General features: G+C 37.5%; 1 protein-coding gene across 2 annotated transcripts; it reads right to left on the bottom strand.

Annotated features, from left to right (window-relative positions):
• Nucleotides 1-576: 576 nt before the first annotated feature.
• Nucleotides 577-17,935, bottom strand: Etnppl (ethanolamine-phosphate phospho-lyase). Of its 2 annotated transcripts, none has more exons than XM_027935461.2 (13): nucleotides 17,880-17,935; nucleotides 14,895-15,013; nucleotides 14,504-14,663; nucleotides 12,662-12,736; nucleotides 10,187-10,277; nucleotides 8,981-9,097; nucleotides 7,025-7,107; nucleotides 6,160-6,385; nucleotides 4,740-4,894; nucleotides 4,036-4,125; nucleotides 3,699-3,829; nucleotides 1,864-1,931; nucleotides 577-705 (listed from the first exon to the last, which is right to left on the bottom strand). In XM_027935461.2, the coding sequence occupies exons 1-13, from the start codon at nucleotides 17,933-17,935 to the stop codon at nucleotides 577-579; spliced, it is 1,500 nt and encodes a 499-aa protein (XP_027791262.1). The 2 variants fall into 2 exon arrangements, with proteins under 2 accessions (XP_027791262.1, XP_027791263.1); XM_027935462.2 differs by having other exon boundaries at nucleotides 14,504-14,645.
• Between the last annotated feature and the right edge of the window lie 2,084 nt (nucleotides 17,936-20,019).

Below are 20,019 nucleotides of genomic sequence, written 5' to 3'. Positions count from 1 at the left end.
AAGTCTCCCACCAGAGGTTATTATTCATTTACATTTTAATATTTGCAGCATATGATTTTTTTCTACATGACTTTGATTTTTTGCACCCCAACCTTTAACATTCTCTGCAAAAGAAGGTTAAACACTTTCCTAGTAAATTTTTAAATGTACATCATCTTTTATTTATTACAGCCCATAAATATATTTTTATGTTAAACCATTATAGAATTCATATTTAATGCACAAGTCTCCAAAGTTAAGAATCTATTATATTCAGTTCTTTAATTTCAAACATTGAAACCTGAGAGGTAAAACTGCCATCTTAGTTTTGTATTTGCAAACTTAAATTTAGAAGAATAAGTTAAGTAACTTCAGAAATCTCAAGTAAGGAATTAATAGGCTAGAGAATGAATTAGTAATCTTGGCTTAGTTTAATTGCACTTGGTGTATTATTATTACTCATTTACCTTTTTCCTTACAAATCTAAACTGAATGAAAACTCTACCTGTAGATAGTACAATAGAACTACAAAGAGATGAGACGTATCCATTCATTCTCTGCAACTCTGGAAAATGATGACTTCATTATACTAATCTTTCATGTCTTGAGCCTTTTACTGAGCAGTGAATGCTTATTTGTGCACATTCCATTTCTCTTTCTGCTGGGATTTTCTGTGGGGTCATTGATGCTGTCACTGAGCAATTCCACATGTGCATCCTTGTGCATCTGCAAGACAGACACACAAAACTCTCACCGCTGCACCAGCCCAACCTTTGCAAGACCTACTTAACAGACGAACACACTCAAACCCCATGGAAAAAAGAACAAGACAAAGTAATATTGATTGTTCCTCTCTAACTCCCTTATTAGTATCTTCAGTAGACATTTGAAATGTGATGGCAACATAAGATCTGGGACTCTAAGTCAAAATTTCATACATGTGTGTTGATTTTGCTAACTCTGGAAAGGGATTTCCTGTGATGAACTTTTGTTTTTGCAGGATGCTTTTCAGTGCTTGGTCAATGTGTTTTTGCAGCTATGATTCTATCTCAGACTTGAAAAACTACTCTTGAACTTCATATAAAAATGGATTCCTATATTCCTGTGTTGAGTGAAGAGACAGAAACATTCCCATTAGCAAATCATTTGCTCTCACTCAAACAGCCCAGTGTTTTTCATCATGGAAAAGACTCTGCTGACTGCACTGGATGTGCGGGCGGCCTCTGGGCACTGAGTGTTCCTTCACGCATCTAAGTCACAAACAAATAACAAGTTATGCAACAAAACCTCTCAAGTTTTTGCCTTTTTGTTTCCCAACCCAGGGTGCTCTTTCTCACACCCTGGGCAGCTTGGGAAGAAAATGGAAAGGCCCCTGTGCTAGAAACATCAAATGCAGAAACTAGGCCACTTAGTGCCAGATGATTCCCCGGCTGCGTTTAGAAGCTTCCACTTCAGTTCATTTCAGAACCACGCTCTGGCACTGTGGAGCCACACTACAAACGCCTCTGCTGATGGTAAAGAGCAATGCGTGGGAACCAGAGGCGGTTATGCAGCTTAGGTCATTTGTTACCATCTCTCTCTATATTTTGAACGCTCTCTTTTCAGGCAGAGGATATTCCGTGTGTGTGTGTGTGTGTGTGTGTGTGTGTGTTATAGAAATGATCCTGTAAGAATGGATCTTTTGCTTTATTTCTCTCAAATACTGTGATATAGACTTTGGAAATTTAATTGTGCACTCAAATTTGCAACAACAAGCCAATCCTAGCCTGGGCTTGTTTTGTTCTAGTAGCCACTGTACAAGTCATTTTAAGTTTTGCAATTTTTTTTTCTTAAATTCCCAAAGCTTTACATTTTCCCCCTACAAATAAAGTAGCCGACTCTTACCTTTGTTCTGCACGGGGTATTCTCAGGGATCACACTTTGAGTTTTGGCTTGCATGGCTTCTTCTATAGCTAAATCAAGGAAGATATCATGGAAAAGACAGATAACAGAAAAATTCTTAAAAAAAACTTTTGGTGTCCATCAGAATATCTTTATTCTAAAGAATGCAGAGGCAAGTGTGTTTAAAAAAGTATCACTACTGTCAGGCATGGTAGTGCATGCCTGTATTCCTAATGGCTCAGGAGTCTGAGGCAGGAAGATTGCAGGTTCAAAGCCAGCTTCAGCAATTTAGCAAGGCTGTAAGTAACCTGGTGAGACCCTGTCTCAAAATAAAAAAAATTAAAAGGGCTGGGGATGTTCCACAGTGGTTAAGCACCCTTAGGTTTGAGCTATGATACCAAAAAAAAAAGCATCACTATTAAAACTTCTGGCTTAAAATTTTTATTAGAACAATTTTTTTTTCTGTCCCACTGCAAATGATACTCAAGTCCTGAGTTGGCTTCTGCTTTCCCAACCTATATCCTTTCTTCCAGGGGCAGTAGGCGGACTGAGGACACACAGGCTCCTAAGGAATGCTTGCCATGTTTAGGTGTGAGCACAGTTTCTGAGTCCAGACAGTTATCCTATTGTGAACAGGCTAACTCTCACGTTTCTAAACATTAATTATAGATTTCATATGTTATATTGATTCCTGGATTCTCAGCCTTATTCTAACCCTGAAAGGTGAGAAATAAGCAGGAAGTTGAATCTTAAAAATATAACTAAAAGCAACAACAGAAATGAATGAACTTTTCAATAGTGCTTTATGATATTCAACATGGATTTATAGTGCTTATTTACTTTCTTTTTTTAATATTTATTTTTTAGTTTTAGGTAGACACAATATCTTTATTTTATTGTTATGTGGTCTTATGCATGCTACTTGAGCACTCTACCACTGAGCCACAACCTCAGCCCCAGGGCTTATTTACTTTCTAACCCAATTTATGTTCATAACAGAAAAACAAATTTACCTAATAGCATAATATGAGTAAATAAAGACAAATTCCCATGATAGGCTATAATTCTGAATGATAAACAAAAGTAAAAAATTAAATTGGAATAAACCAAGATATTTTAACAAATATTTCAAATATTATTTCAATGAAAAGAAAAAATTAAATCTTAAACACACAAAGTCAAACAATTCGGCATGTAATAAAAATTGCTAACCTGTAGACTATAATTTTTATTAAAATGTTTTAGGTGTTTTAATGGTACTGTGCTGAAAACTATATGCTGTGGTATTTGTAGTACATGATGTAATGAAGACATTCAGTTTTAAAATCCTTCTCCTTCTCCTTTGCCTTCCCCTTCGTGTGTATGTGACTGGAGATTGAACCCAGTGGAATTCTAACACTGAGCTACATCTCCAACCTTTTGTATTTTTTATTTTAAGATATGGTCTAAGTTACCCAGGCTGGTTTTGAACTTAGAATTTTCCTGTCTGAGCCTCCCCAAGTAGTTGGGATTACAGGCATATGCCACAGTGCCTGGCTAATATCCTAGTTATTTAAAGTAAAAATAAACAATAAAAATAGAAGTGTGCTATTTCAGTCAAAACTTAGATCTGAAGTTGTGTGAGTATAAACTGAAAATTTTGATTTAACTAAGAGCCTATGTAGTTGTTATTTTTCAGCTGTTTCTAGTTCCAAATGGAAAGTTATACATTGTCCTCCCTCACTTCCATCATGGACACAAGATGTTCATGGTCATGGATGGCTGAGGCTGAGGCTGTGGGGGAGGCAGTGAGTTTTGAGGAGGAGGCAAAGAGACATCTTAAATATCTGTGTACCCACCTGTTAAAATCCCATCGAGTTGGTCCACCATAAACTTTGCATTTTCTTCAGTGAAGCACATGGGTGGTTTTATTTTAAGCACATTTCTATGAGGTCCATCGACACTGAGCAGTACTCGTTTTTCTTTCATCCTAATTAGTGTAGAAAATATATGTGAGTGTATATGAATGACAGCTAAGATTGCTTAAGGACCATGGGAACACAGTGCAGAAATATACTCTGCATTCAAGAAGCCCACATTTATAAACTGCATGTGTCTTAAATTTGGAGAGGTGAGAGTAAGTGAAACAAGCTTTCAAGTGGGCCAAGGTACCAAAAGATGTGGAGGTGAATTTACTTGTAGATGACATGCTGGGCTTCTGCTGTGGCCGGGGTTCTTTCCTCATGGTCCTTCACTAAGTCAATCCCGATAAAAAGGCCGATGCCCCTGGGAATGTGGGGAAGAAAAACTTGACACACATTCTAGAGAACACTGCACTGTCACAAAAAATTAACACTGTCCCCAAAATTCAGTTTAGTTTAAAGCTGAATGTGATACCCTTGAAGTGTAATTGTTATTGATTTTTAACCAACCCAGTGTTCATGGGTAATTCTAGTTTTTGACACAGTTTTTCCATGACTTTTTTTTCTCAATTATAAAAGGAAAGGACTTAAAACAACCTTTTCATGCCATTTAGTTTCTCAGGATATTTATATTGGTAGATATCCATATGTATCTGAAAAATATCCAACTTTCTAGGAGGACATGTAAAATAATTTTGCATAGATTGTTTAGAATTACCTTAAATGTCTTCATTTCATTTTTTGGGGAGCTGAAATTATGCTAGATTTATAAAAAAGAAAAAGGATGAAAGGAAAGATATACACACAAATATTAACAGTGATGTTATCTGTATTTGAAAGAAGAATGATTTTTGCATTCTGTTTCTCAGTGTTTTCTAGATTTAGTTTTATATACTTTATTTTAAATTTATAATGTAAAATATAAGCTTCTATTTTGGAAAAACAAATAACTAGAAGACAACTTCATAATAAACATACCTAATATTGCCTATCAAAGTGTGCTTAGTCTTCAGCTTATTCAGTAACTCAATAAGGTAATTTCCTACTTTCATAGCATTTCCCTGGAGGTTTTCCTTTTCAATGATATCCAGGACAGCCAAACCGACAGCACAGGACACTGGATTTCCTCCATACTTCAGAAGAAAGACAGAACCATTGAATTAGTGATATTGCTTCATCTATGAGAAATTTAGCTTCCACATTCATAAGTGAAAATATGATTTTAATAACATTTTATCCTACAATATTAATTTCTCAGATTTAGAATACAGTATGATTCTATTTATTTAGGATTGAGTGGAAATTCATTCCAGAATATATTTTGCATGCTGCATAACTGGTATGAAGGATTATCAAGGAATGTATTGTTTCATCCAAACAAAAACAAAAAGACATCATATTATAAATGAAGGGTTTCAGAGTATGATTTAGTGAAGGAATTTGAGCTTTCTACCCTTGAAGAGCTGAGTAAAAATAGCTAAGCAATATCATTTTCTCTGGATAATTTATGTCCTTTGATTCTTACTTTTAGCTTTTCACAAATTTTGTATACATATTGTACAATCCACAATGACTTTTCCAAGGCTAAAGCTTAAAACTTTGGGGAGTAAAGCCATGTAAATAGAATTTCCCAAAGATAAAAATTTACTATCTCTTATGATAGTTGTAAAACATTTATAATACTGAATCATCTAAATACTTTAAAAGTCTCTTGGGAATTTTAATCATGATACAAAAAGATCATATTGTTTGTGAATATATTCTAACTGTCAAAGTTTAACAGGATAGCCAACTATTACTGGAAAAATTAATAAGGCTGTTTTAGGAAGAAAAAGACACATCAGAAAAGTATAAGGAATGCTGTGCTATATACAATAAAATTTGGTTTGGCGAGGTGAAACAGTCTTAATCTTTACTACACTGGCAAAAAGTGTAGGAACATGCATTATTTTTCCCTCTTAGAATTAAAGTTGTAGAATTTTTAGTCATGTCCTTATTGTTAAATACTTAAGTTTTCTCACATTTTTACATTTTAGTCAATAGCCATATAAGGAGCATTTTTAGTACAAATTTCTAGACTTGAGATCAGGTGTCAGTAGGGTTTGAACATTTGTAACATTTGTTGAACATTTGTTTCTTCCTGGGAAATACAGTTCTAGAATCATCTATCTATTTATTCTCTCATCCATAGTATGTTAAGCAGTTGTCTTATCCCACTCTGCTCAGCATTAAGTATTATAATAATCTCTTATATCGTAATGAATGGATTAGAACAAATGCTATCTAGTTGCTGTTTTAAGTTGTGTCCTTTGATTATTTACAAAGTTGGAATTTTTGTAGATTTAATAAAACAATATTTAAATGAAAAAAAATGTTAAAGTGGTAGTCCAAAATTTACCGTATTGAAATACTCCACCCCAGCGTTGTTGAAGGCTTCTGCAATTTCTTTGGTTGTCACTACGCATGCCATTGGGTGGCCATTGCCCATGGGTTTTCCCATTGTGACAATATCTGGAACAAAGTCCTCACCATGCATTTGGAAGCTCCAGAAATGTTTTCCAACTCGGCCAAAGCCTACCTGAACTTCGTCAGCTATGAACACTCCCCCTGCTCTGTGTACATATCTGAAAAGCAAAGGTGTACTTTAATGCCTTCAGATTATCAAGTGTCCCCAGACCTACACATAAATTTATAGATTATTACAAAATATAAACATAAAAAATAATTTTTAAAATAGTGGAAAAAAGATGTAGATTATTTAAGACAAAAAAGCATTGTTAACCTGAAGCCTTGATGTGTATTGAAAATATTCAGAATCCCACACACATGTTACAATATAATAATACAATTTCTAGATTGGATATATTCCACACTGTTAATGCGTATGTGCTGCTTAAAGTAAGCTATTTTGCAGTGTTTTAAGCGGAAAGAGAAAGAATTGAATGAGTAGTTTTTAGCAGGGTTAATCTTCAGATTTTTACTAATTGGTAAGGCTTAGGTGCCAGCCAGTCAGACAGGATGCCAGATGAGGGACTTGCACAGAGTTCTGGAGACAGCTCTGCTGGGCCATATGCAAACCCTTTATTTTCTGGATCTTGGGGAAGAAAAAGGGGGGCATCCGAGAGTCCTGGGATGGCAGGCACTCAGGAGTGGCTATTTACCAGCTAACTGGGAGTACTTTAATGTATTGGCAACCAATATGGCCCTAGAGAATTGTCACAGTGCCCTCAGTCTGACCAATGGTGCCCACGTCAAGTACATACTCTGCCACTTTCTGGAAGTAGCCTGCTGGAGGGATTATTTGTCCGCCACAACTCTGCATGGATTCAGCAATAAAGGCAGCAATCTATACAAGAGAAGATGGAGTCACAGTCTATTAGGTCCCCCTCTAACCCCCTAAGAAAGAGGATTGCTTATAGAGCTGGTTATTTAAAAAGTGGCTAGGAATAGAACTGTTGTTAAGTGGCAGGTCAGCCTTTTGATTAAAAACAAAAGGTGTCTATGCTAGAAAAGCAAATGATCTTATTAGTTGTTGAAATTCTAGGGTACCCATCAAGCTACCAAGAGAAATGGAGAAGATGAGAGGGAATTCCCATTTCTTCATCATTAAGTGCAGTGGCTTCATTGTTAGGATGATCTGAAAAAGACTGATGCTTTGAGAAGACCCTCTAAACTTTTACCAAGGTTTCCAAGGCATCACCATGGCACTTTTTAGCCAGCTTGGTGAAATAGGACTTCTTGAAGCTAGAATTGGCCTAATGGTGGCTTGTGGCCATATGTGATTGTTAGCCTCTACTGTATTTTCTAGGTCTTGCCCTGAGCTACACTTCCCTCACAGTTAAGCAACTCACAGTAGGAACTATATATGAAGTATTTTAGAGACTAAGGAAAAAGTAGGAAATAGAGACTGCTCAAGTAAGAAGAGAACATGCAAGAAGAACATCAGATAAATCAAGAGAACCAAGGGTCTAGTTCAAACTACTCCTTCACAACTGTATCATCTTGGGTTAAGTTCTTCACTTGTTAGCACTGTCAGGTATTAGCTACAGAATAAGCCTGTTGGACTCCAGAGATTTCTAACCTAAAATTCCATGGGTCTGCCAGCACATCATTCAGAAGCACCCATCTTGTATTTTCTCATTGCCTTTAGCATTGTTAACATAACAGCATTAACCCCCATTAGGTTTGGGGACCTACCGAATGCTAATATTTTCAAAAACTTATCCAGATTCTCTTACAGTGACAAAAGGCCTATATGACTAGTTATAATGTAATTTTTTTTTCTCTGAAAGCATTGACTACCATCGTGTATGTAAAGAGGTATAGGCTTTATTTGAAGAGAAAGTATAAAGCTCCCCAGCATAGCTAGAGCTTTAGGTATATCTACATAGAGATGTCTCAAAAGAGGATATGAAAAATGGACAAATAAGAAGAAATAGTTGAGAAATGTGAATGGCTCTCTAGTCATAATGACAAAAAAATTTAAGTTAATTGGAAAAAGTAAACCACTTTTTTAAATTAAGGAGTTTTCTTTTTGAATTGCTACATCTATGCCCTAAGCCAGTTTAAAGGCAAAATATTATCAAGTTGCATCAAATACCTACATAAATAACCCCCAAATTGGCTGAGAATTGATGTTGAAGCTGAATACAGTAGGATAAAGACTAAAAAAAAAAATTAAACTTTTTGAGGACTCTGTTTCTGAAGTTCAGGCCCATATTGGAAGGACATTTTTCTGCCTTGGCTTACCCAGGTGCAGACCAAGCCCAGGCAGTATAACTTAAGAAAGCTTGAACTATGTCCATGGAAGAGCCCTGTGGGAAGTCTACATTGATCCTGAGACTCCAGGGCCACTCTGTCCCTTCACCCTATGTTAACCCCTGTGTTCATTCATCTCAGAAGAGTTTTCCCTGGTTTATCACCTTTCTTAATTCTCTCATCCCCAATCCCTCTGGACCAGACCCTGCATACCACTGAAGAGGTCAGAAGTAGGCTACTACTTCAATGAGGATGGTGTTTGCATTTCCAGAATAAGTATTAGTAGACAGTCAGAGGTGTGACTGTAATCATGCTTTTTTCCCCTCTCAACATGAACCAAGTGAAAATGTAGCCAGAGAAGCACAGAAAGGGAATTCAGATCTAATCCTTTCTCTTCTCTACTGTGAATTACAGTTTCAATCCCTTTTATAAAAGATGTTAATGTGTTTGAAAAAGCCAACCTTCCTTCCATTGTTATGAGCTTCTTCAATAATCTTCCTCACTTCATCTGCATAAGCACTGGCTGGGTCTGAGTGGTCTTCTGTATATTTTCCTCTGTAAATATCTGGAGTTGGTGCCTGAAAACATCACATGATTCAGCTTCTCATCATTTACCTCTTGAATAAACTTTTTTAAAAAAGCATTTCCCCACAAGGGCATGGGAGTAAGTTGATCATGTTGAGTTAAGTGACTCTAGGTTTTTCTGTTCTTTTTCCTTAGCATTTCTGAATTCTGTGAAGAAATGACCTCTGTGAATTATGAACAGGAGCTTGGATTTGCTTTCAGAACCTTATAAATGAAACTTTGTTTCTATTCACATAAGTAGCAAATTCAAATCAACAAGTATAATTATATCACACAAAAATGTCCATGAATGGAAACCATATTAAACATTCTATATTTAAAATGAATCAACACTTATCAACTATATTATTCATATGAATCATTCAGAAATATAAAGAGTGCCTCAGCACTGTCTTCAGATATGAATAATAGTTTTAAGAAAGCCTTCGGATCCTCGGTTAACAAACACACCAAATGGATTTCACTGTTTCTCAACTTGGTTTCTTTATTTGTCTTTTAAATTAATCTATATAATAATGTAGCAATAGAATAAATTTTATAAGTCATGCAAACTCAATTTAACTCTGAATTTTAAATTGGCATGAGTGGTATAAAAAGTAATTGATCAAGGAGCAAGAAAAATGAAATGACAGCTGTGAACAACATATTGTAGTACTGTACTAATTTGCCTGTGATGATACTCACCAGTGAACTAAAGCCACATTTGGTCTCTAGTCCTTAGACTTTAGCAAGTCATGTAACTATTCTAGATCTTACTTTTCTTTTTTATGGTTTCCTTCTTTCTTTCCTTCCTTCCCTCTTTCCTTCTTTCATTTCACTATTGAGGATTGAACCCAGGAGGGCTTTACCACTGAGCTGTATCCCCAGTCCTTTAAAATTTTCATTTTAAGACGGGGTCTTATTAAGTTGCCTAGGCTGAACTTGAACTTGAGATTCTCCTGCCTCAGCCTCCTGAATAGCTGAGATTACAGGCATGTACCACACTGCCAGGCCTTGGTTTCATTTTGATGATGTTGAGCTAGATTATCACTAGGCATTTTTCTAGTACTAGTGTTCTGATTCTAAGATTGTCAGATACTTACCACATGAACAAACTCTTTCTTGACATCTTTGCCCTTCCGAAATTTATATGGACTGATCTCAATTAAAGATGATAAGTGACCATGGTAAGCACTGAAAAGAAAAAGAATAGTAACCAAGATTTCTCTGGAAGGATGCTTTTCTAATGTATAAAAAATAGTGTTGCTTATTACCCCTATACATCCATCCACATTGATGCCAGGTTTAACTGTGTAAGATCTAATTTTTCATGATGACTCTGGCCATTTAATTTGTTCATACATGGAAGGCCTCAGGTGGTTTCTTTTCAGTAGGGAAAATCACATTATTTTTTTGCTAGTGCTAAATTAGATTGTCTAAAGATGAAAAATTGTTTTCTATATCTTCATGCAAAATTCTATACATATGTATTTTTCAAATATATGTGATAGTTGTATACTGGTAAATTTTGAGAACAACTTTATTTTTAAATTTTTTTTTGTTTTTATTTCTTTGGAGTACTGGGGAGTGAATGACAACTGCTTTATATCAAAGAATGGGCATGTGTTTCTGTTTGGGATGACTTCTGAAGGATGTCCAGTTGCAAATATTGGGCAAACAGTAATTAGGAAGGAACAGGAGGTCTGTTCAAGAAAAACTTAGATTGTGGTGACCAAATGGTCATGAAATTCCTCTCATTTAAAACACAAGTGGCTATGATATTTTTTGCTTGTTTTCTTTGCAGAAATATAATGGACAGATCTGGAAAGGAAATTACAAAAGGCTCTTGAACAGATAAAGCAAAAAACTTGCCCCAGCATAGATCAGACAGGTTACAATGTCTTCATAATAAAATTAGTATGATATCAGAATAAGGACGTATAGACCACCAGAAGAGAAACAGAGCTCAGAGGTATAGCCATATATAAATGATAAGGAAGTGGGGGCCAGGTGGATTCAATATGAGAAATAGTTAATAAATAGAAGAACATCTTTCTAATCTGGGTGGGGGGGTGAGATGGGGATTGGGAAGAAGGGGAGAAACATTTCTAAAAAATATGTAAAAAACCCAATCCACAAGATGCATATGAAGAGAGTCTCAGATTAATAATTAGAAAAATGTAGAGTAAGATGACACTGAGAGATATGTTATATCTATTAGACTGGTAAAAATTATTTTAAAAAGTTAGCTGGATAAACATTAGTGAAAATTTTTAGTGATAAATTTTAGTGGAAAATAGGAACTCTTCTATGTGGGATGCTGCTACCATTTTGCAGACAACTGTGACAGTATTTAGACAAATTAACAGCATTTCTAGTGTACCCTAAGGCTCAGCAGTCCTGTTTCTTGGTGTCCTAAGAAATTCTCAGAAAGGACATCAAGGGCACAGGTATGAGGAAGCTTGTTGCAGCACTGTTGCTTGTGGTGGCTGGGGGAAGGTGGCAGTTACAGTATCTGTATTTGGGGACTGCTGTCAGATAGTTAGAATTGCACTGAGATTTCCTGTGACAGTCATTCCCCACATGTAGCTGTTGGGTGCTTGAAATGTAGCTAGTCTGATTTCAGATGTCCTGTGGGTGCAAAACCAACACTGGACTTCCAATATTTAGTGCAAAAAAGAATGTAAGATGTTTTAGTATCTTTTATATTGATTGCACATTGAAAGGATTATACCTTTTATAATGACTGCTAGAACATTTTAAAGTGCTTATATGGCTCACATTGTATTTCTATTGGACAGCACTCAGAAGAATAGAACAGATGTCCACCTAGCAACAAAGAGTTCTTGAAACACAATGACAAGGGATAAAAGGTGGAAACAGAAAAAGAGACCCAAATTGATTTTTATAAAATTAAAAGAGATACACATTTTACATGAAATAAAATGAAAGATACACATTATTAGTTGTCTATAGGTATGGGAGGATGGGCACAATATAAAGGACATAATTAGTTCCACCCTCTGCAATTGAGGATTGTGGGATGGAAGTTAGAAAATAAAATAAAATAAAAACCTCCCTAGTAAATATAGAACTTGTCGAATTTCTTGTTTAAAATGTAATAAATCAAGTTTGAGAGGTAAGATTAAATGTGACTTAATTGTCACAAACTTACTTGGCTGATGGGTTCCTTTAAAAATCTGTTCTAAATTGTTACCTTTAAAATTAATTACAATGGATAATCATGAAAAAGAAACAAATAATATTTTTCTTTTAAAGAAGCCTGAGTTAGATGTAGTAGTGACAAAATAAATACTGTGTGAAAATTCAGCCTGATTCATGCAAAACCCATGAGGCTACAGCCTCCCTAGCACCAAGTGCAGCCTCCCCCATGTGCCAGTATGAAAAGAATTATCCTCTGGATTTAAGCTGGCCTTGACACCTTCATACAGAATTTAAAAAACATTGTCCCACGTGTCTGCCCTCTTCCACATGTGCTTATGGTATTAGTATAGATATGATCAGAACAGTTTTATCTCTGAGGGGGGTTCTTGATTAGAAATCTGTCTGAGACTTACTGGTCCAGAGTGATCACATCTTGGTGGTCTCGGAACTGCCGAGCCAGGCGTAAAGCTAAGTCATTGGCTTCAGATCTAGTAAGATAACAGAGTAGAGAGAGGGGTCAATGTGATGATCTCTTTATAAAATATTTTAAAATGTTAATTACAAAAGTTGTAAGGTTATATTTTTTCAGAAATTTATTAAGTAGTAAGAAGTCCTTTTCTTCCTCTTCGATCTTACCCATCTCATGTCACTCTCTAATCCAAGTCTCCCAGAGGTTTTCAACAGAGAATGAGACATACAGAAGCTTCCCAGTAAAAATCACAGACCTGCTGCCCATTTCAAGTCTAGTCCAGCCCCATCATTAGGTGAATATTTTTTAAGAATATTTATTTATTTTTTATTTGTTCTACTTAGTTATACATGACAGAAGAATGCATTTCAATTCATCGTACACAAATGGAACACAACATTTCAATTCTCTGGTTATACATGGTGTAGAGCAATCATACATGTGGGAAGGGGTTATGAGAGGAGGAAAGATGGTGGAATGAGATGGACATCATTATCCTATCTTTGAGGACTTCTTAGGAAGCCTTAACTAAGCTGATCTCAGGAGGAGGAATGGGAGGCCGAGGGTGCATGCCTGGCTACCAAACTTGTTGTATTGGATCAATGTCTATGACATGAAGGTCATTTCCCCCCTAACTGGTTCAGAGAGTCTAAATATACTACCCATACAGGGAGGAAGAAAATAATCATTTGGGGAATCTTTAATGTTTGCTTTATTTTGTTGAATACTTACTAGTATTTATTCTCAGAACAACTCCACAGGAGTTTCTTTGTCTTCTTTGTATAGATGAGGAAAGAGCCTCAGAGAGGTTAAGCAACCAGAAAAAGGTTTTACAACTAATAAGAGGTAGAGTCAGGATTCATATTAAAGCCTGTATAACCCCAAGGCCATTATTCTTTGTCCTAGATGTGCATCCAGTCTTTGGGGACAGTGTTCTTTGTGACTAATGTCACTTAGTAGCATGGAATGCTTTATAAATGAAAGTAAAATTATCACATTTATTAGAGGCAAGATTGCTTTATAACAATAGATCCTAAACTATCTTCTTAATTCTTTACAAAGAAAAAAAAGAATATTCTGATTATAAGTTTGGTTTTAAAATAGCTTATGGAAAAGTGAATCATACAAAATCATATAATCAAACATTTATAGTATTTATAATAGTTAATTTTAATACATACATATAGATAGATAGATAAATAGATAGATAGATAACTTTAAAAATGGGATTTCTGCTGCATATACAGCTTTTCCAAGTTTGCAAATAGATACATGATAATTCTAATTCACAGAATTTAAAAGTTGGAATGTACCTATTCACTTGAACTTCCCCTTTCCTCCTTCCCCACCCCCTTCCTTTTTTCTGTTTTTTTTTCCCCCTCCTTCTCTTTCCTTCCTTCCTTCCATTTATGTTTGGGAAATACACTCAACTTCTGTAAGAAAATGAATGAATCAAAAATCATATAAAAGTTAAAACTTGTTTAGTAGATTTATTTCTTTGCTAAAATTCATTATTGTTTTGAAAGAACTATCCTGGCCTATTGCTTCTTTAACGACTTACTCTACTGCCTGAAGGGGGGAGCATCATTTGACCAGTAAGATTCAGAGTCAAGAGACAAAAGAAACAGAAAGTCCAGTTGCTAATGTGAGGTCACTTGGCGACTGGTGAGAATCTCACCCAAATTTTTCAGACATCCACGCTCCACCATGAATCAAAAGGAAAGGTGTACTTGAGAGAAGGTAGAATTTAACTGAAATGAGGATGCGGAGGAAACCAGAAACTTACCCTGAATTTGTAAAATAGAAAACAGAGAGCTTCTTGGGCAGGGTGGCCGAGAGGCGTTTGGCATACTCAACAATGTTGTCGTGGAGGAATCGGGAGTTTGTATTTAGCAGTTCCATCTGTTTCAGGGCAGCTGTGAACACTTCTGGGTGACAGTGTCCCACTAAAATTTAGACAAAGCCCAAGAAATAAGTGACAATTGTAAGTGCTCAGGACTTGAGGGGAATTCTGAAGCAAGCAAGACAAAAGTTGAGCTCTTCTCTCTTCCACACTTAGCTATAACTTTTCCCTTTATTCGCCCATTCAGCAAAGGGACTGCAGCTACTGCAATTCCTGAGATAAATAACTGCTTCATAACACTTATTCCAAAGAACTACAAAGACAGGACATTTACCATGGGCAACATTGTTGATGCAGTCCAAGTACTGTACTCCTTTCTCATCGAACATGTACTGCCTCTGGGCTCGCACTATTTTGATGGGATCTGCAGCAAAGAAAACTTCGCAAGAGGGCCTAGAAATAATCAAAGGAAATACTTTGGTCTGGCAGAACAACTCAGTATTTGTCCTTCTAAATGGAAAACTACCATTACATAAAAGAAAGGGAAAACACAACCTGGATGACGTGCAATTTTTCTTTTCCATTTCTTATCAGCCTGAAAACCTTTTATCATAATCCCCCATTCATGCCACTGCTCATATTTCTTATGGTAGTTATATTAAATTTGCCATGATTTGACAATTCAGTTTAGAGGCACAAGAATCATTAACTTGCAGATAGCTCTAATCACACAAATCAATAGCTAATTTTCCTTTGGGAAATTTTGTTTTGAAACAAAAAAAGTAATTTGTTTTTCTTTGATGCTTCCTGTATGGCAGAAACTATTACATATTTCACAAATATTATCTCATTTAATCCAACAACACTATATAATAGGGATTGTTGTTCTCATTTTGATTAGTGAGGGGACTGAGGCACGAAAAATTTAAGAAACTTGATCAAGATTTATTAGCTGGTTAGTGAATGAAAAAAAATTTTGAAAGTAGACTTTGCCTCTTCTTTTTTTCCTTCCAATCTACTCTATAAAGACATAAACAGGCAGGGCACGATGGTGCCCATCTGTAATCCCAGCATCTTGGGAGGCTGAGGCAAGAGGATTGTGAGTTCAAAGCCAGCCTCAGCAATTTAGTGAGGACTTATCAATTCAGTAAGAAATTAAAACAAAAACAAAAACAAAAACAAAAAAACAAGGGCTGGGGATGTGGCTCAATAATTAAGTGCCCTGGATTCAATCCCTAGTAACCCCCAACACTCCCCAAAAAGAGATGAACAGCACTAAAAGCTAAATAAAAATAACTTACCGAGGGGGTGGTATTGACCAAATTATATTGATATATGCATGTATGAATATGTAACAAAAATCCTCCTATTATGTATAATTACAATGCACCAATAGGGGTAATTTAAAAAAATAACAGAGTTCAGTATTATAAAGGAGATTTTGTAGATAACTTCTATTTCCACATATTTTGAGGGAATTTGTCCTATATCAAATGGATTTTCTATTCTTAAATAAGAGAGTATATTGATTATTGTGTATAGCAACTTCAGATTTTAAAATTGCTTCAGGTTGGTATATTTGTTACTAGAGAGTTTGCTTTTATTTTTAATTTTTGTAGTGCTGGAAGTTAAAGCCAGGGCCTAACAGTTGCAAGGATAGCACTTTATCACTGAATTCCTACATCCTCAGTCTCTCACTGAGGTAGTTGTTTGTTTTGCAGTACTGAGGATTGAACCCAGGGGCATTCACTCACTAAGCTACATTTCTAGCCCTTTTTCTTTTTTACTTTGAGGCAGGGTCTTGTTAAATTCCCTGGACTGGCCTTCAACTCGCAATCTTTCTGCCTCAGCCTCCAAAGTAGCTAGGATAGTTTTAAAACAATCTAAAATGAAAATAACATTTAAGGAGAAATTTCTTGTTGATTCAAGCTCAACTATTAGTTTATACCTACTAGTTAAGATCCACAGAAAACCTTTTGCTATGAATGTGAACTGAAAGCCCCAGACTTCACCTTGCCTTTTAAACATAGTTTCCACCTTGTCCATCAGACTTCAGGTAAAAATTCTTCAGTCAGTTCATAGCTACTTTCCTCCCACCATGGAACTTGTTCTGCTCATCATGTCAGAAACTATTAGATTTCCAGTGGAATCTAATTACATCGGATTGAAAACTAACAGAATGGGTGATTAGGAAAAAGTGGGTGATCAGCTATTGGGAGGGGGAGATTTGGCCATTTTTATCCCATTTTGGGGTTGAACTCTAACTAGTCTCCTAAACCATCTAGAAACTTCCCTGTTTGAGGTTAGAAGCTTCAGTATGAGAAAATGCACAGCTTTCCCCGAAAGAGGACACTACTTCTGTTCTTTTTTGTGTCCTTCTGTTCTTTTTCCCTCCTCTCGTGCCCACCAGTCAGCTGCAGCAGTCAACTGCAATACTGCTGACAACTGATCTTACTAGGTCAGTGCTAATACCTCTAATCAATCATTCATATTTACATGTATTTTTTTTAAAAAACACAAATGCTAACCCTGATTTTCATTTGCTCGCTCCTCTAAAGCAGAATGTTATAGCTATGTTCATAAAACAGGAAATGAATTTGACAAGAGTTCACAGAGGTAAGGTGACATCCAACTAGGAACAGAGCTCAGGTCAATCTTGTACACTCACCATTATATCACAAGTCGTTTATAATGTGGGCAAAACAACGAAGACTGGGGAGATCACAGCATTTTATATTCGAAGTGAGGGCACAGCTTGGAGACCTAGGTGGTGCTGAGTATGGGCATCTGCTAACTGAACTGCCCGCTTTTCTGACAGAAGGTGGTTTCGAGTTTTTCCACTGGCTAGATTAACCCTTTACGGCTTAACCGAGCATGCAAGACACACACACTCCTTTTGTTTCAAACAAAAATTGTCAATATTAGTTCGTTTTCATTGCCAAAACTACTTCTGGGTTCACATATTTTAAGCTTTCGGGTTGGGTGGGCGTGCCGGCGCCCATCCATCGAGTGGCTGTAAACTCTGGTCGCCAACTCCTCCAGCCGCCTGTCGTCAGCCTCCTGCCCACGACCGCCTCCGCCCAGCGCAGCCAGATGCGGGTGCTTCAGGGCTAGCCGGCTGCGCCAGGGAGCACCGCGCGGGCAGAGGCAGGCGGGGGCGCGAGTGCGCAAGCGCGGCAGGCGGGCGGCGTCGCACCCGCTGGCAGGAGCCCAGCGGAGCTTAGGTGCGCAGGTCTCTCTCTCACTCTCCTGTACAGCTTCGGCTGTTTGCACGCTTTCCCACCCCATGCACCTTTCCTTCGGGCTGGGTAGCCCTTACCCGATGTACTTCCCTCGCAGCGCCAGCGTGTCCTGCTTGCTGTATAGCTCGCACATGGCAGCGGAGTGCTGGGCACCTCGAGGGGTCTCCCCTTTGAGGTCAGTGCGTCTCTTTCAGGAGTCGGAGACTTGTCTCAGCTCTCTGGCCTTTCCTCCCGTTTATCCCTCAAGGGGTCCCCTGGCTCTGGGCGTCGGAGGTCACTGGTGGCATCAGCTAGCTAGGGTCATCCCACTTTTAAGTCTTGCTCTGCCTTTGCCCTTCGCCAAGTCCCTCCCTCCTGCTCCCCTCCTCCGCCTGGTGCCAGCTTGGCAAGTCACCGGAGCAGCCACCCCCGCCCCCAGTCTAACTGGCTCCTGTCCCTGCCCTGCTGATGCCCACTGCCCCTCCCCATCTCTGCAATTCTTTTTAACTGGCCTTTTATTTTCCTGTCTCCTTCCTTTGCCTGTGAATTCTCTCCTTCCCACATTCTTTGTGCCTTCTTTTTAGAGTATTCCTTTATCTTTTTTGTTAAAATTCAAAGATAGGGGCTCTCTGGGGATTCCAAGACCGTACAGTTTTCTTCATTCTCACATAACATAGCTTACCATTTACTCAGCACAAGTAACAAGTCATATGCCCTAACGCTAAATAAGAGGGCCAGTAACCTCAGTTGGGAAGGATGTGTACATTGTTTCAAATATCTACTTGAACAATCACTACATATCTAATTTCTAACACATTCACATGGCTTATCTAATACAGTCTTCAAAATAACCTTGAGTGGGGTATGTGATAGTTATGCCACATAACATTCGGAGAAGTGAGATTACTTCAGCTCCTTGATTTCCTTTAAAACGTTCTTCTCAAGACTTCTCAAAATTGAAATTAAATATGTGGACAGAGCTATATAATGCTGAGTTACAAATTATTTTAAGAACTAGAGTTCTTCTGGTTTAACTGCTCTTTTCTATGGATAACAACAGTGGGGCCCTGGAAAGGGACAGCTTTATTCAAGGTCATTTTAGCTATACAGTTAAAACTAGATCATTTCATTTGCTTTGTGTTTCCTAAGGGCAACAAAGAAGTTTAATTGGCCTGCATTGACATATTTGATAAATATTTGCAAATGACCTTTCTCTTGAATAGAGTGGTTATTAATTTACATCAGCTGGAGAGTTGAATTTTGTTTTCTAAGGTAGAGAAACAGAGTTCTAGCAGGGACTGCTTGAAAAGAATTCTAGGTGTTAAATTTGGGGAGGTTTGTGCACACCTGTAATCCCAACTACCTGGGAGGCTGAGGCTGAAGGACTGTAAGTTCCAGGCCAGCCTGGGCAATTTAGCTAGACCCTGTCCCAAATTAAAAGTGCTAGAGATGTAGCTCAGTGATTGACCACCCCTAGGTTCAATCCCTAGTACTGGGGGGGGGGGACTTAGGTAGAAAGGCAGAGAGCTGGGGAATGTGGCTCAGTGACAGAGCACTTGCCTAGCATGTGTGAATGTTAGGCCCTGGGTTTAGTTCCCAGTAACACACACACACACACACACACACACACACACGAAACTTAAATGAAAGGCAGAAGGTACTTTGGAGATTTGCAAGAAATCTCAAATGTAATCTTGGTCTATTTCCAAATCTGAAAGATGTTTCCAGCTGTTTGTGTATTTTCAAACCGGCTAAGCTTGGTGAAGTCATGAGGGTCACACTCCTTCCACAAACCTCCAGGGTTCCTTATGAATAGTCCTCATGCTTTAAACTGTTCTTTAAATAATCCTCAATGGAGATTTTTGAGTTCTAGAGCTGCTTCTTCCATAAACCATGTGGGCTTCTTGACTTCTCTGGGGCCACACTTCTTTGTATTTAAATGATCTCTGTGACTGAAAGCATTACAATTAGGCTTTATTTCTTAGGAAGAGTCCTGAGCCCTTTCCTCTGTACTCTTTCTCAAAGTAATCCAGTGATTACCTTGGATTTAGAATTTGGTACCAATGTCAATATACCAAATTCACATCTCCACCCAGACCTATTTTCTCAGTCCCAGACTCTCATGTTTACTTCCTTACTTGACATCTTCACTTAGATGTCTCACACACACCTCAGTTTTAACCAGTCCAGAATGGGAGCTTCATTCTTCATTCTCTAAACGATTGTTCCAATAAGTCC

The sequence above is a fragment of the Marmota flaviventris genome, chromosome 7 (genome assembly GCF_047511675.1).
Source record: "Marmota flaviventris isolate mMarFla1 chromosome 7, mMarFla1.hap1, whole genome shotgun sequence".
NCBI lineage: Eukaryota > Metazoa > Chordata > Mammalia > Rodentia > Sciuridae > Marmota > Marmota flaviventris.
The sequence above is the reverse complement of the archived record's forward strand: the minus strand, read 5'-3'. Positions and strand labels throughout refer to the sequence as shown.